The sequence below is a fragment of the Marmota marmota genome, unplaced genomic scaffold (assembly GCF_001458135.2).
Source record: "Marmota marmota marmota unplaced genomic scaffold, marMar, whole genome shotgun sequence".
Taxonomy (NCBI): Eukaryota; Metazoa; Chordata; class Mammalia; order Rodentia; family Sciuridae; genus Marmota; species Marmota marmota.
This window is the reverse complement of record NW_026000102.1, coordinates 3797701-3815656: the sequence shown is the minus strand read 5'-3', so window position 1 is coordinate 3815656 and position 17956 is coordinate 3797701. Positions and strand designations below refer to the sequence as shown.

The following is a 17956-nucleotide window of genomic DNA, read 5'->3' as shown; positions in this document are numbered from 1 at the left end:
TGGGGTAATCCTGGGATTGTCTTTAATTTTAATAGTTGAATGGTCACAGGTCAAAGCCTTACTGTCCTGATTACTTAACTCTAAACTAATAACAGGAGTATTTTTTAAGTGACTGATGTGAGGTTCAGGAATGTAGTCCACACAGCTCTTAGGGAAGCAGTAGCCTTGCACCTGTAGAAGCCACAGCTTCTCCCAGCATTAATTGTCTTTATGACCTCAATGAAGACCACTTTGCCTGTCTTCTATGTGATGGGATTTTTTTAAAAATAACCTGGACATTTTAGGTTCAGCTCTTTCATAGCCTCATGATTGTAATACCAAAAGCTCAGTAACCCTTAGCAAGTTTGTGTAATATAACTCAATAAAAGTTTTGAGTACCTGTGTTCTAAGTTATATCAATGCAAACAACACAGCCACTGGATTTTCAATATCATTCCAATTTCAAATATATACCAAGTTTGTATACTGAAAAAAAATATGTTTATAACACAGGTAATATCAGTGAAACAAATTTAGTTGATTAATTTTGGTTTTGGTCTATGAAAATGAATTTTTTCCTCCACTGATTTTTCAGCTTAGGTCCTATGTACACAACTTTAATAAGGCATAATAGTAACAGATGGATAGCAAAATATAAATCTTTTCAAACATTCTTTAAGGTAGGAATAATAATTATTATTATTAGAAAAGAAGCACATATTCATTGTAGCTAATTTTACAACTACAAATAAGAAAGGAGAATAACCCAGAGATGATAATACTTAAACTTTTATTATGTATCCTTGCTGGTAAAGATTTATTTTTTGTTAACATATGCCTTTTAGTGATGAATCATGTCTCTGACTAATGATAAGGCAAAACCATTTTAACTGATTGGAACACTCTGAATGAAGTATCTATTTCTTAGATTTCTAACAGGTGTTATTCCAGGTCCCTTCAGGGATATCATCATTTTCTGTTTCTTTGGAGGCCATGTAACTTTCAGTCACATCTACCCAGTTGACATTTGATTTAAAACAAAAATTAGGCACCCCATTTTATCTTAATAATCTGCCCTCAAGGAACCTAAAACCCCACGTATGAGTTCAGTAGGACAGAGGGTGAGTGTCTCTCAATTTCATGTGAACTTTCAGAGGTAAGTTAACATCAACACAGGGGGCTAGGGATATAGCTCAGTTGGTAGAGTGCTTGTCTTGTATGCATAAGGCCTTGGGTTCAATCCCCAGCACCACAAAAAAAAAAAGAAAAGAAAAGAAAAAAAGCCTAAATCCTTTGGGCTGGGGATGTGGCTCAAGCGGTAGCGCGCTCGCCTGGCACACGGTGCGGCCCAGGTTCAATCCTCAGCACCACATACCAACAAAGATGTTGTGTCTGCCGAAAACTGAGAAATAAATATTAAAAATTAAAAAAAAAAAACATCAACACAGTCTGAATCACAGATGAGAGATCAAAGCTAAAAAGCTGCTTTGATTCTAGGTACATTGTTTATACATGTTTTAGGACTCTAAATTTAATTGTGTTATAAATCAAGTACATCTTATGTGGGGGTCTTTGTGCCCCCACAGCATTGTAATTAAATCAACATAGGGTCTCATAAAGAGCAACATCTCAGAATTAAGAAAATATTGTTGTCAGCTTCATTTCATATTTTAGAAACTTTCCAAATGCATGTTTTCTGTAAGTCTTTTGGAAAAACCAATAAAGCAAGAATTTATAAAAATTCTAGTTAGCCTGAGAAATTACTAGAAGCAGGAGAGTGGAATGGCAGAACTGTAGGCTCTGAAGTCAGACCACAGTGGGCTCACATCCCTGCTCTGCCACTTATTTTCTGTATGATTTGGGACAGGTTATTTAATACTTATCAATCCGAAGTTCTAATTTACAAATTGGATAGAATGGCAGAATTGTGAGTGCTGCATTAGATGACAATATTCAGTCCTGTGTAGCTACTGGATCATAAGCTCTTCTTTTACTCCTCATTCTTCCTTTACTAGTGAAGTCATTTTGATGTGTTTTATAATGCTACTTTACTGTGGTAACTTCATGATGAAACCAGGAACTAGATTCTCCTCTAGAGCTCTAGGGGAGTTACGGAAGCCCAGAAAACAAATCTGAAAATTGGAACGTCCTCGTGTCTTCTCTGCAGACATTCCTATGTGTGGATGTGCACCTATCCTGAACTTAGTCTGTGAGGACATCACTAATTTTAGCAGAGTATCTACCTGATAACTTAAAAACCTTATGAAAACTTGGTTGACTTTTTAATTAGTTCTGAAAGAAACTGGGAAAATGAAAAAACAAATGTGACCATTTTAACTAGAAGAAAAATGTTTTAAGTGACACCTTCCCTGACCAGCTGATTACAGATTCTTTGGTATGAGACTACATAAAGCATTTCTGGTTTATAATTCACTCTCCTTTTCTATTTCATCTCGATGATGAATTTAATGTTTGTAAAGCATTCCTGTTCATGTTAGAAAAACTGTGAATGGATATCTGTGTTTATGCTATCAGATTTTCAATTTGAAATTCTTTAAATTCTAGAAATCTTATCAGTGATGGAGTCACTGTTGCATATTTGTGAATGAGTTCTGTGCTAGTGCAGAAATAAGATGTAATATCTGAAGTAGCATGCACATTCTGCAGGAATTCAGGAAACAGGTCTGCACAGTACAGATGTTGCATGTCCGGAAGTAAAGTTGACATCCGTGCATGCCTTGCATTTCTCCAGCAAAGAGATGTTAGTATAGATATTGCATGTTTAAAAATTGAACACAGACTGTAGCATGTTTCAATTTTTAAAAAGCCATTTATTTATCAAGTATGCATGTCCAAAATTAGGGACCTGTAATGAAGCACAATTCTATACTGGAATATGACTCACATTACCCTAAAATTTAATAAAAATGGTATCCTTAATTATAAAATTTAAAACTAATATCCAGATCTAGTTAGGAACATAGCAGTTGTGTTCTAAATGTAGATATAAAGAAAGAGTCAACCATTTGGGAGGTAGAGCGTCGGTCATTGTCATCTATAAAAATCACACCTAGACTAAGCTGGGCTTAGAATATGTCACCACTAGGACAAAGAAGCAAGTTTTCAAACAATAATTTTTATTATTGATGGTAAAATGAATTATCTTTTCTTCTGAAAGAGAGCATCTTGTCTCTGAAGAGATTTTATCAACTTTTGCAGAATCCTCAGAAATGATGGATCTTGCAGGTTGTGAATTCAGTTTCCTCTGTTGCTCCTGACTGAGGAGAGCCTTTGACTCCCAGTGTGTGTTAATTCTGCAGAAAGCCTACCACTTTTTTCCAGAATGCTTTTTTTCTTTTTCCAGAGTGCTATCAAGAGTCTGTTTAGAAAGTAAACAAGCACAAGGGGCTGGGGCTGGGGCTGGGGCTCAGTGGTAGAGCGCCTGCCTCGCTCCTGTGAGGCACTGGGTTCAATCCTCAGCACCACATAAAAAAATAAAGGAAACAAGCATGAATGTTAAAATTTTAATTTACTGGTATAACAAGATAATAGGAGAGACCTTACCATGAGGGAATGAAGAAACAGTATTTGAAATTATCAACCTCGCTGTAGGCCTGTAACAAATCATGTGTTTCCCTGACCTGCTGCTGAGGTAGGGTAGAGACGTCTGCTCCTGTTTGGCTAAAGCTGTCCTCTCACACCCACTGTTGAGAAACAAACCTCACAGCATGGTCTGTAGTTCCTCACTGAGACGTGCACAGCATGCACTGGCTTGCATCTGATCATTCTGCTGTTAAGGCAAGCTCATTATCATTGGTCAGCACAGAGAGATTTTCTTAGTTTACAAGTGCTTCCCTGACACCCTCCCACATCAGCCACCACATTAAGGGGGGATGAGGGAAGCAAATTTTTACATTAAAAATATAGATTGGAAGTGATAATTAATACTCAGCTGCTAGGAACTTTCCGTAACTCAGCCTCTACTAGTTCCATTTAAATTTGTTTGCTACAATACATCTAAGTAGAACAAAGTACCTTTTCCATATTGCCCCAACTGCCGTCCATCTGGGAGCTCTGAGAGGGAACCCAAACATCCCTCACAATTACAGGGTGCAAAGGGAGGAGAATAGGAAAATCAGATTCCACAGTTCATGAAGGAAAGAGAAGTCGTGCAGATTGTGTGGTCGCTAGCAATTGAGCCTGTGAGCAAAGTAATAGTTCGATCCCCAGGTCTATCCAAAGCTTAAAAAAATGTGTTCGGTTCCCCTACTCTACGCCGTGCAAAATTGGGCATTCACGGTGGTCCGGCAGGCAGAGGGGGAAGTTACTTGAATGAAATTTTCCAAGATGAACATATTTTTATATTTCATAGCAACAGACTGATTTCACACTGCTCTTAGAGGACCTGGTACAGGACAAAGTTCTTAAAATTTTTTTAAAAACCACCTTAAGTAGGGTACAGGCATCCTCCTGGGATGATCTTCCCAGCAGTGTCACAGGAGTTTCCTTTGCTATCTGTCCTCAAAAGGGGTTTTGTTTTGGCTTTTCATCTCAGAGGGAAGAGTAACACCCTGGCCCCTGTCCGGTGGCACTTTCACTGTATAGTCATCGCCTGGTGTTCTGTTTGTTTCTCTTCCAGAGTGAAAGAATTGAAAAAGGCCAAGGAACTTGAAGACATACAGCAGCATCCCTTAGCAATGTGACGTTGCTTTTCAGACTGTTTTCATTTCTGTTTTTAGCAGAGACATGCAACAACAACACACGCGCACACGCACACACACGCACACACAATCCCTCTGCAGTTCTGGGGAGATCAGCTGCAGGATTTTAACAGGAATGTTTTGGTCATTGCATTTGCACTTTCATGGACAACTTTTAATTTGATCAGCAAGACATCTTGGAACTCAATCTTCTGTTGGATCATAGGAAAACAAGACACCAGGAGGAACTGAAAGAAGCTTCCTCTTAGGAGGAAGCCGTTTTCCTTCTCATATAGGGCTGTATTCAAACATCGTGTGGAACTGTACAAATATTTATACCAAAAATATAGATAAGAAAAGGTGGGGATACACTAGCAACAAAAAAGAATGCTGAACCTGCCCCTGTCGGTTATTTCCAAGAAGCTGAATCTTTGGGATTGATTCTCAGTGGAGGGCTTAGATCATACAAATCTTTATTGGATCCGTGTGTTCTCATTTCCTTCACTGTTTTATTTTTGTTTTGTTGTTTGTTTGTTTGTTTTAATCTCTACAGCACACTTAATGCAACTTTTAAAATCTGCAGGTTTTAATGTCTTGTGGAAATTTGCAGAGGGGCGGGTGTGTGGTAAACGGGTAATGCATGGGAAATAAAGAGAAACAGCTTACAGAATTTAAATTTATGTTCTTGTCCCCACCACCTCCCAAGAACCTGCGAGGATAGCACTCATCTTGTCCCTTTTCTCACGTTCAGCACTTTAATTTTTTTGCCTTACTTTCATGTGCAATGAGAATTATTTAAGAATTGGTAAAGCATGTAGCCTTTTTTAGTGACCTTGGAAACTAGTCATTCCAAGGAATCATAAACCTAGCCTGGACATTTACCACCTAAACGACCAGTGTGGTGCTGCGTTCTGGCCAGTAAATCCCATGTTTTTGGCTCTATCTCATCCAAACTAAGTGGTTTCTGTGTATATATAGAAGGTAGAAATGAAAAGTGAGAAAATATTTGAAAGGGATTATATTAATTGCTAAATATTTTATTCACAAAGGTCAATAACGTGGCAAGATAAAATTATTTGTATAGTTTTGTCTGAACGAGCAAGAAAAAAATGTGGATGTATTGTTTGTATATATTGTATATATTAAAACAGAGATATGTGCATGAAATCAAGAAAAAAGAAATGAACAAAAGCAAAGCATTAGTGGCTATGGTCTGTAAAATGAAACAAAAAAAACTTTATTTCACTATAAGAGTACTTTATTTTAAATGTTCTTTAGAAGAACATTTTGCTAAAGCATGACTAAACTGCAAAAAAAAAAAAAAGAGCTACTGTATTTAGACTTAGGAAAAAAGGCAGAGTAACATTACTTTAAAAAAAAAAAAAAGGATATGTTTACATTTAATTTTGGCTACCAGGAGTTGATTTTATTTTATTTAAAATTTTTTTGCCAATGGTGCCAAGTAATGTGAATGCTAATATTGCTGAAGAAAATTAAGTTACTTTTGCAAAACAGATAATCATAAGATGAATCCGTATATAGCTTAACACCATCCACTCACTCCAACAAAGAACACGTAGAATGATCAAACCTGACAAAAGGAGTAGTATGAAAAGTAGAAAAATGTCACGTTTTCATATCTCCTGCTGGAAATCAGAAAATTAATACAAATTGCACAAAAAATACCTAAAAGTGAAAAAGATGCAGACCAGCCTCGTAGGGATGCCACGATATGTTACTCTCTCCACACAATGAGGAGCCAAAGAAATCTGATGCTTTCAAACATTAAACTACTCAAGTCGGATTGAGAGAATGAAGTCTGCATTTGCTGATGCCAGTTGAAAACCCCCAGGTGGAGTCTGAGGATCAGTTGGTGTAAAGCTGAGGTGTTTTTACTTGGTTCTGGCTGCCAACTTCGAGTTAAAACTCAAGGCTTGTTGTGAAGCCTAAAAATATTCACAAATAAGCTTTTAAACTGGTGTCTTTGGAAGGAAGATAGATACAAAGAGATTGTGGTAAAAACTGGGGTCAGTGCTCTTGGTGCCTTTTCTATAATTGTACTTGTTTTTTAATTACTTCCTTTCACTGCCAACCTCGAATTACTGTACAGTATATGTCTTTCTGCTTGTGATCAGCTTTGACAACAGTGACAGCCCCACAGCTAGGAGCCACCTGTACATTTGTAAACTGACCTGACTCAATTTTGTTTCTAAATGTGTGGGTTATGTTGCAGTCCCCCGAACACCCATTGTTTGACACAATTTGACTTGTAGGAGGACGCGGAGTAATTTAGGAACACACGCAATTGCATTCGAAACTGGGAACAGAATGTGAAAGCCAGCTCTTTCAGAATATCCTATATTAATACTGCATTTGGATACATTTATTCCATTTATTATGGTACAAACAACGGATCTTTTGACCAGAGTAATGACCTCAGTGGATTTGCTTTGACCCTCACATTTATTTTTTTAACTGTTTCACATCTACATTATTAGCTGAATAAGTTAGAAAATTCCGGAAGATAGAGACTTACATAGATTTAGGCGGTTCTCATGGAGGGAATAGGAAGTAGGTGCAAAAACCTACTATTCCAACTGTGAATCCTAGGTGAGGTAAAAAATGCACTTCCACTGAAACAAAGCATTTCTGACTGCTTTTTCTTGGTTGTAAATCTTAATTTTGAATATAAGATGATAGGTAAGCGCAGCTTTCTTGGATAATCTGAATTCCCAAGTGCCAGGAGTAGGGTTTCATTATAAAATTAATAGCTAATCTTATTCTGTCTCCTGAAGATTTAATTGCTATTCTTGTTACCCATCCGAAATCAGCTGTACTGTGTGAACGAAATAAAGACAATAACACGAACCCCTCTCTGGCTGCACGGTCGCTTATGGCAGTTCCACACAGTAGTTGGCGCCCAATGGGGGGTCCCTGAGATTTGCATGTAAAACTAGTCTAGATGTCTTCTTTTTTGTAAGTTTTATTTTTGTAATTGTGCATGTAAAGCATCATTGAATCAATGGATCTGTTGAAGAACTCAGCTGCTGGAAACCATGCAAAATGTTTTGAATTGCCCTTAAAATATGGAAAATGTTTTCTGAATGCTTTATATTCTTTCTGCTGTAAATTAAAAATGAAGAAAATTTCCCCATACTATCTGCGTGTCTTGCTTTAACTGGACCTGATACCGAAATCCAACGTGTTTAGCACAACACGTTTTCAAGTATTTCCTTCCCATCCAGATACAGTGTCTTTATATTGAATGTTGCAGTTTCAGATGCAAAGAAAACATTTCCTGGAGCCCTTGCTTTCCCTGCCTCCCAGGGCCCCTCTCAACACATCAGTCATTTGTCTAAGACTGCAGGTGGTTGTGAGAGAAAGATGCCAATCAAACCATCCCAGCTGGATCCTCTGAATTTTGTAAGGCTTTTCCAGCTCACTACTGCCAGCCCCCCCACCCCCTTAGTATTCTTCCAGGCTGCCCCCTTCCCTGCAGAGCCTCTGTTTCCATCCTCATCCCTCCCATTTAATCCATCTCAAAACTACTGCTGGACAGAGTTTGCACCAGGAATCTCCCAACTGTGAGTCCTTGGTGGTTTCTTGAACCAACTGTGCTTTACTTAGATTCGTGGTGCTTGTTTCTCCCCCCTCTTACTTCGATCTTATTTTCTCCTATGCCCAACCTGTACCCTCTGGTTGGTCTGCACATTCTCTGTCCACTTCTGCTGACCTGTTCATGGTGTGTGTTCATCCCTTGGCTGGAAAGTTCTGTCTTGGGCTATTTACTCAACTCCAATTCTACTTCTGTGTAATATACAGTGACATTTCCCTTTTCAAATTACTGTGCCGGAAAAGACAGCAGTTTTATTTTTCACTTACTGAGAGATCCTCCAACAGACCTATGTGTTGATGTTATTTGTTTCATGCAGGAGATTGTCTCTGTTGGTAGAAATATTTCAGTAACAAATACATAACAAAGTCAGTCACTCTACTCGACCTAAAGTTGACCTACTTTGTGCCAGGGCCAGGGAATAAAGAAGTGAAAGAAACTGCATTCCTGGTGCCAAGGCTCCCTGCTGCGATCTGTAATGTGGTCTGTGCAACGACAGGTATTTGTACCTCTAGTGAAAACATGACAGTGCTGCTGCTGGAGGGTCCAGTTGGGGTCCAGGTACGTGGAATCTCAAAGAATTGAACAAACAGAAAGTTTGAGATGCAGCCAGAGCGTAGATTTATTGAAAGTTCACTCCCTGAAGCAGAGCAGCCCAGGGGAGAGCATGGCTCAAGGCCCTGAGTCTGAGCCTCATTCCCTCCCTGCAGTCCTGATGGAAGACAGTGCCTCATTTGTTCCTAGGGGTGACTTTATTTTCACCTAATTAGAATACAGAACTTGCCAAGGTAATAGGGTAACTCTTGAAGAGGAACACACGGGCCATTTGGTGGTCCCACTGCTCAACTCCTCTCCCAGTCCATGCTCCAACTGGCATTTTTCTGGTACCCCGCCTCCACCACCCTGATGTCCCTAAACTCCTACTCCCCGCCACAAGAGACATGATCCCAAAAATCTTTTGGGGTGGCTGGGGGGCTGGAAGTCCCATCTTCTGTAGCTGCTTCAGGCCCACTGGGGGTTGTCATCCCTGCCTATTGGGAATCACCGGACTCGTGTTATTTCATGCAAATGAGACAGCAGGGCACCCAGGTTCATTTGTGGGATTGGTCTGAAGCCCTGCTTAGCACCAGCAGGAGTTTAAGACCCTGGATGAGGAGACAGAAACTTGTTAGTAGGTTTAATAGGCAGGTCCAAGAAACAAAGCCAGGAGGAACATCAAAAGGGGTCCCCCCAATGGGTAGTAACCAAGACATCCAGTTCTAAATATTTGACCATGATCCCCTTGAGTCTTGACAATTGCTGCCGTATCCTAAAGGCACAGTCTGCTTCTTTCTTTGCTGCATCTCTCTATCCCAGAGGGGTCTACATAAAAACGGCATTCTTCCTCAGGGAAGAGACAGTCTCCCCTTTTCAGCAGTTAATAGATCAAGTCTTCTCCGGTTTGGGAGACTGGTTGCTGCTGTTGAATCTCTGGTTCTGGAGAGTAATTATGCTTTTTGCTATTTCCTCTATCAGAGAGATCTTTAGACAGACCCCCAAAATAGGAGAGGGAGGTCGATAGTCCTCCTCTCCCTGTGCCCACTCCAGCAGTTACTCCCAATCCCCCAGCACAGGAATTAGTTGTCCAACCGGTTTAGCTCTAGTGGATGCTGTTAAATGTGTGATTGGAGATTGATCATTAGGGGCTATATCTATGTTTAGAGCTAGATGTGTGCATGTCCCCATCTGCTTGGTCAGTAGGCACTAGGAAGAATTTGTTCCACATAGGAAGAAGATTCCTGGTGTTTCCATAAAGAAACTAGTTTTGATTGTGAACACGTGGGGTTTCTATTTCCAAATCCCCATGTGGATAGGGTTTCAGCTAATGTAGCCCCAGTCAGAGGACGGAAGGGACTATAGGACTGGTCGGGGGCTGCTCCCAACGCCTGCTTTTTGTTTGATTGGTTGATTAGTTTTTTTGTTTTTTGTTTTTTCTCCAACATATGAATGAGAATTCATTCAGTTCAGGGCTGGGGCTGGGGCTCAGCGGTAGTGCACTTCCCTAGCATGTGTGAGGCACTGGGTTCAATTCTTAGCACCACATATAAATAAATAAATTAAATAAAGGTCTAGCAACTACTACAAAAAATATTTTTTTAAAAAAAGAATACATTCAGTTGAGCTTTTGTAACTGGGGATTAGTAAGCATTCTGAAAGGGTTGGGTTGGAGCAAGTCTTCAGGGGAAGATGCTTGTGCAATCAGAGGTCTATTTTGACAGTAGCCTGCATTTTTATTTAACAATTGGTCCTTTTTCAAGGATGGTTTCCACAAGAACCTTACTGGTTGTTTAAAGGGGGTGTATTGAGCTACTGTGTAATTGGCGTGGTTGTTTGAGGGAGAAGCTACCAGGTTACGATTATGAAAGTGGTCTTTTGACTCACCCAAGTCATGCCCAGGACTCTGTTTCTTCTGGATACAGAGGGGGCACCTGGAACTGGAGTCTCATTGGGGTTGTAATAGGCTCATGTGGGTTGCATAGCAGGTGAGATGAGGTCTTAGGTTATTTTAATAGATGGAGGAACTGAACACCTTCCAGTTATTGTTTTTTAGTGATGTCTGTCATTTTTATGTTGTATAAATCACTTAAGGTCATTAGCTGGAATGAATGGCCACCTGGATACTTAGCGTAGACAGTAATTGTGCTGCTAGCCCATGGTCAGGCATGGATGGCCAGGGTTCTAGTACCTGTAGAGCTGGGGTACAGATCTACCCAGCAGCCCTTGGCCAACCCAGGGTTAGATTGATTTAAAATATGCTGGGGAAGGTTTAAAGTTTTAAACAGATCTATGGACCCAAAGATTCTCCTAGAGGCCAACGTGAGCCAATTACTAGCCATGGGTGAGGGTCAGTTCCAGGATACAGATTCCTGCACCTTGATTAGAAAGTTTTGTGGTCAGAATTCTGGAAACAATTAACAAATTTGGTCACAGACAAACAAAACACTTATTACATTAGTGATTAATGTACTGACCTAGCCCTTGGGTAGCTGTCTCCTGAAGATAGCTTGAGGTCCTCAATTGGCTCACTGGACCAGGTCTTCAGAGTCTTTTTTCAAATCTTGTTCTGATTCTGGGAGAGTCAGAGCAATCTTTACTGTTGAGAGATATATCCAACTGCTTATTTTACCAGTTTAACAGCTGTGGAGGTGCTCAGGATTACTTAGGTTTTAACTGGTCTTCCAGAAAGCCTTCCTCCCAGTTTCAACTACAACTTGTTCCCCTTGATATACTCATAGAGCATGTCTACCAGGAGCTGGAAGAAGCCAGCCACCTATGGTCTGAATGGCCATTGAAATTCCCCTAGGTTTGCAAGATATTTGGTGAGCTGAGTGATCTCAGGATGTACCACAAGGACTTTAGATAGGAAAAGACATCCATGTAGTATTTTATAGGGGCTTACATTTGGTTTTGTTCTAGGTACATTCTGGATTCTCATTGGAGCAATAGGTAGCATAGTTACTCAGGTTTTGGAAGTTTCCTGACAAGACTTGTAGGAGGTGAGAGAAACAGGAAGAGTATGAAATCATAGGATGGGCTTCATGCCCACCAGAGGGGGGGGGGGTCTCTCACAGAATGTACCCACTATGCCCTTGTATGGCCACAGGATTGGGGTGGATGGATGTTTTTTCCTATGTGCCTAGGATGGTGAGCTTTGTCTTGAGTTCAGCACAGGCTAATTCTGACTGCGGCTCACAACCAGATTATCCTGTCACGGGAGCCTTCGAGCAGCAAATGCCCGAATGGCTCTTAGGTGTGGCCACATACCCAAGGCACATCATCGTCAACAACCCAGGAACTTAGGAGAAAATGGTAGGAGGCATAAATGTATTAAAAGAAAACAGATACCCAGAACAAACTCAGAGGATCCCAAGGAGCCAGGGTAGGGCCCCAGCAGAGAGGCTGAGCCACACTGGGTCTGGTGAAGTCACAGGATCCCCACCCCCCAGGGGCCTTCTGATCCCTAGCTTGCAGGTTAATCTGAGTGTGGACCCATAGGACAGCCTCAGAAATAAGTCCAGAGAGAACTGGGGCCAGGTGGTGCTTTAGGACCCCCCTCCCGTACCTCATGGCCAGCTGCAAAAGGTGATGTAGGACCTTGTGAGAGAGAAAAGGCCTGTGGTCCATTTGCAGAACACAGAATTCAACTTCACATGTGAAATGACTTGGGGTGTAAGAAAGGCAGCTGCGGGGAGAGCAGGCAGTCAATGTCAGCAAAGATAACCAGGCTGGAAACCGACCTCGGACGCATCAGCAAGCTTGTGGGGGGGGGGGTGGCGTCACTTTCTGGATAGAAAATGGGCCGCTGGTTACAGAGGGGCTCTGGGGTTTGTACGTCACAGTGAGAGTGAATTAATCACTGATTTGGGCAGTCAGGGAAAAAAGGTTGTAAAAAGTCAGAAACTTATTGTTACTGGGAAGCGTTGAAAGCTCAGAACGCGGCAGGGGTCCCCTGTGTGTCTCGTCCTCTGGGACCCACTGTCACCCAGAGCTCCACAATCAGCTATGGGAAAGGGTGAAAGTCCGTGGCCCAGTGCTCTGTCCCTTCAGGACTCATTACTACTGGGACGGTTCATGTTTGCCTTACTTTTTCTCCCTCCCCCTGTTGTCCCTGGGCTGTCTGGGGGACACTGTTTTCCGTGATCCTTCAGTTACTACCAGGGTGAAAATTCACAGCCCCTTGACAAATAGGAGGTGAGAAGGAAGGGGCCTGACCGGCCAACGGAGAGAAAACTGTACTTGCCAGAAGGCACTCAACCCAAGGGGACTTTCCAGCCAAGAGAACAAAGGGGAGGTTGAAGGGAAGAGGAATGGGAGAGATGGGTGAGTGAGAAATGAAAGGCGAGACCAGGCGGAGATACACGGAGCTGACCAACAGAGGCCATCTCTTTAGAGTGGAAAGGGGCAAAACAGGCTTGGGTTCCAGGGACTTTTATGGGGCAGGCTCAGGAATCAGAGCTGAGAGGGTCCTAATGCAGGCAGTTAGGGGTGGGGTTGCTGTGAGGGAGTGGTGAGCCTTTCTCAGAAAGACCCTTGGGTGGGAAATCGACCCTTTTTCCTTAAAATGGCGACTGTCACTTAAGATGGCCGTCCAGATGCTAAGCAAGGACCTTATAGAGGTGGGGACTACGGAAGGTATATTTCTTGAAGTAACTAAAAGGCGACCGTAAAACTTAGGTGACCTTTGGAATATTGTGAATCCTCAGCCAATGAGGACCTGAGGGGGGATCCTGAGCTCTAGGGAGCAAACCACTGGTCTGGGGGTCCCTGACCTCTAGGTACCTAATCTTGCAAGACTGTCATTAAAGCAGAGCCTTGCTTCTTGCTGTTACTTGTGTCTCTTAGTCCAGACTTTGGGTTTGGACAGGTGAGCGTGTTTCTCACAACTTGCGGGCTCGTCCAGGACCTCTGGAAGAGAGGGGAGACTCATCCCACCTCACTTTGAGTGTCTTACTCTGCCTGGATGCCCCACCCCCACGCCTCCCCCAGAGGCCACAGAAATACCTGAAACTGTTTTCGAGGACAGGTGAAAGCAATGCTTTCAAAGGGGCAGGAAAGGCAGGCACCATGGGAATCAGGCAGCTTCATTAGCTAAGGGAGGAAAACTGGTTATTGGGAGTTGTTCCTGGTGACACTACCTCTCGGCCTTGGGTTAATCTCTGCAGCCTTGGTGGTTGGGAATTTTGAGGTGGAATGTGTGTGACTGAGATGTCTCCTGGTCCCGAGTGAGTGCCGAGTCCTGATCCACCGTTCTGTTCTCCTTCAAGGGAAATGTCTGGAGACGATGAAACAAGAGCTTGGGGTTTACAAGAAACCTCCCATAAGAGGGTTTGAGCGAATGGGTGTGCCAAAAATTCCCAATAAGGGGGATTGAGCCCAAGGAGGGCAGGGAGTTAAATACAAAACAGGAAACTCAGTTACAGGAACCCACCAAAAATGGGGGGAAAGGGAAGATAAATGGAAAGATCCCATATGTACAAGTCTTCTTTTCCTTTGAAGAGTTCTAAGCAGGGAAAATAAACGATGATGATGGTGGGAGTGAATCTGCCCCCCTGGAGGACAAGTGGCACCTAAACCTTTGAGTGCAACATCCCCCATGGCTGACAGACTTTACTCCCAATGTTCCCAACTGCACAGACCCTTTTAATGTCTGGGTCATATTGTAAAAATCTGTGACAGTCTCCATTTTAATTTCTAAAGGGTCAATTTACTTTGGTAAGAGTGAAGATATCATTGAAATTGCTAAACTACATGTTTTTCTGGTTGTCCAGCTAATACAAAAAAATTAGTTTCTATAAAATGTTTATAGAGCAATCAATGTTCATGGGTTTTACTTTGGCAGGAATAACGAATTTAAAGTATTAACTAGGTTTGTCTGATACCTTGGTTTTCATGGGTAGCAGAAGTTAAAAATGGGCAAATTAAATTTAACATAAATGGGATAAACATTTATGAATGTGTTTGTTAGGGGAGAAATCTGATAATTTGCAAAGTTAAAATGCTAAAACAACTGCTAAGTTTAAATTTAAGTTCTCTTAGCTTCTTAAATTCCATAAGGTAACATAATTGGGCATATTAAATATGTTTTTATAAGTTGGTAAATGGAAAACAGTTTAAAGGGTGCTTCTGGGCCTAAAGTAACAGCAAGGTTACTAGAAGTTAAAATTCTAATAGGTGTAATTCTATATGCAGAGAATAAAAAGTTTCAGCTGTCTTTTGATTAAAGTACTGTAAAAAGAGTAAAGTATTTCATCTTATTAAAAGGGAGTAGTTTATCTAAATTCAGAAATTTCCTAGTTTTGACTACTGTCAAAATTTAAGAAAGAGTCAACAACCGGAAGAAGTCAGATATAAAAAGTCATAGGTAGGGTAATAAGGTATGTTCTAGATGAGAAAGTATTTTGTATGAAAATGGAATATTTTTGTGCTGAAGTTCAAGATGAAAGAGGACAAATCTAAGAATGTAAACAAGTTGTAGACTAAGTAAATTTCAAAGGGTTTGTGGAGGTGAATCTCAAAAATTTTGTGTATGTGATTGAGTTGGCTATTATTACGTCAGTCAGTAAAAAATATTTAAAGGGTTTTCTAAGGTCATATATTTAAAAAAATTTTTTTAGTTGCCAATGGACCTTTATTTTATTTATTGATATGAACCCGGTGCCTCACTCATGCTAGGCAAGTGCTCTGCCACTGAGCCACCACCCCAGACCCCTAAGGTCATATTTTAATGCACTGATATGAAACAAAGTCTAAAACATTGATATTTTCTATTAAGGTAATTTCTTGTGTCTGTTAGGTTTTATTACTTAGGGAAACTAAATTTTAAAGGAATTAGGATTTGTACCATTTAAAAAGTCTTTTAAATGATTGCTTTATAACTGAGTAAACAACTGCTATTTTAGGTTATTACAGTCTATTTTACACCCTAAATATATGTGACTAGAGGTACAGCTGAGAGCTTAGAGGAACACTTTTCCAAACTGGTGTTCTCCAAACCAAAGTTGTCAGTAGTAGTAGTCTTTTTTAGACTTATAAAAAAAAATAGAAAATTTAATTGGAGATTTATTTATGTCATTTAATGTTTTGTAACTAGATAAAGGTAACCTGTTATCAATAAGTTATATATAGAATTTTGGGTTACTTTTTACTCTGGGATAGAAATTTAAATGTATTTTTGGAAGACAATAAGGAGAGCCTAATTTGTTTAAAGACTGACAATATGAAACATGGAAGCATTCTGCCACTTTTTTCCATAAAAAGAAAGGAGCTCTCTTACCTTCTGTTTTGATTCACATTTCAGATATAATGTTATATGTGTTAATGATATTCATATGGACTCAGTAAACTATACAAGTACTTTGTAAAATGATATTTAAGAAAGAGGCAAAGACCAACTTCAGAAATAAATCACTTTACCTAAGATTTGTTAAGAGCCCCACCTCACCTGAGATAAGGCTCTGCCTCTCACCCTACTTCATGTTAGATGGCTCCAAAGAAGGGTAGACTTAAGCTCATTTTAAGTTATGTTCAAAAGATGATTTTTATTGCAAAGATTACTGCAATCTCCAAAATAAACAAGGGATATACTACAAAACTAAGTAACAGTTTGAGCAAATTATAAAACATATGTAAGTTTGTCAGACAGTTTTTTTTTAAACGTAAAATTTGTAAAGGATTTTATACATGATTGAGTTGATAAATGTATGTGTCTTTGTGGAGGCAAAATAGATACCAAAGTGTTATTATAGAAGTTATATTTCTTGCTTCAAAGCTATTATACAAACTGAATATGTTTTTGATCTTGTTATTATTTTTTATTTTCCTTATATAACTTTATAACTTTTTCCCATTAGTATTTTAAAGAAGTACTCTTTCTAACAAAACAACCTGACGTAATTTGAGATAATAAGCTATCACCTACAGGACAGAATTGGATATAAGGCAGACTTCTATAATACAAACCCCAGTTAAATGGAAGTGTTTTAACTATAAAATTATAGATATTAGTTACTGGTGAAACTGGCCTGCTGGATATTTAAAACCAAAACTTGGAAAGCAGAGTCAAGGAAGTAAAAGGGCGAAGGAAAAACCAGTCAATATTTTGGCCCTTGCCCTCTAAGTTCAGCCAGGACCCAAGGGGTCAGCCTGACCCCTCTAAGGAGCCAACTCTGATGAGTCAACTGAACCTCCTGATCAGGGGGATCAACAGGACCCTAGAGAACAGGAAGCCAATCAGTGCACATCTGCAAAGAGGGGGTTCATTGGACAGGGAAATGTCCCATGTGCTTCCAAGGGAAGCCACATGTGGGTCGCAAGACCCTGACCACTCCTGGTGGATGGCACAACTAGTAGAGGAAAGCTAAAGGAGCCAAGAGGCTTCTCACACATTCCCAAGAATAGATAAGAACAGGATCAATTTTGACCAACTTGTTTTTTTTTTTTTTTTTGGTACCAGGGATTAACCACTGAGCCACATTCTCAGCCCTTTTTTTTATATTTTATTTAGAGACAAGATTTCACTAAGTTGCTTAGGGCCTCACTAATTTGTTGAGGCTGGCTTTGAACTCATGATCCTCCTGCTTCAGCTTCCCAAGTGGCTGGGATTACAGGCATGCACCACCATGCCCAGTCATACATGGGAGTTTAAGAGAAAAGACAAATTTTTAAAATGAAAATAGAGATGTATGTTTGTGTCAGTTCTCCCAAAAGGAAGTAAACTGGGAGATTATAAAGAAAGGGTTTTTATACAGGAGTGCCTGATAAATCTCACAAGAAGCTCTGTCAGAGTCACAAGTTTGTTCTGAGTCTATTTAAGACCTATAAGTCTTCCTAACATCCTTACATAAGTGGACTTCTTTTATTCCCCCCGCCCCTTTCTGGTATGATTATCTAGCCCTGATATTTATCATGAGCTGATTTATGGCTCCCTTACTTGGAAAAAAACTACAGATTTCCCTACCATGGAAACTAAAGGTCAGTTTCTAAGAACATATATCCTGGCCATATTCTCCACTTTATCATCCCTTAGGTTAAAGAGACTCTGCCCAGACTCCTCCTCTGACGTTCACAGTTCCTCATGTATAGTCTAGTGACTTGGTTTTAATCAAGACTTAGAGAGAAGACATGC

The 17956-nt window shown here is 40.4% G+C and overlaps 1 protein-coding gene across 20 annotated transcripts in view; it reads left to right on the top strand.

Annotated features, from left to right (window-relative positions):
• Window positions 1–7835, top strand: part of Camta1 (calmodulin binding transcription activator 1) — a 744390-nt gene extending 736555 nt beyond the window's left edge. For all 20 annotated transcript variants that reach the window (XM_048783672.1, XM_048783671.1, XM_048783683.1 and 17 more), the window contains one exon: window positions 4619–7835. In XM_048783672.1, coding sequence (XP_048639629.1) covers window positions 4619–4682 — 64 coding nt within the window. In that variant the 3' untranslated portion in view covers window positions 4683–7835. The remainder of the gene's footprint in view (window positions 1–4618) is intronic.
• Window positions 7836–17956: the final 10121 nt, after the last annotated feature.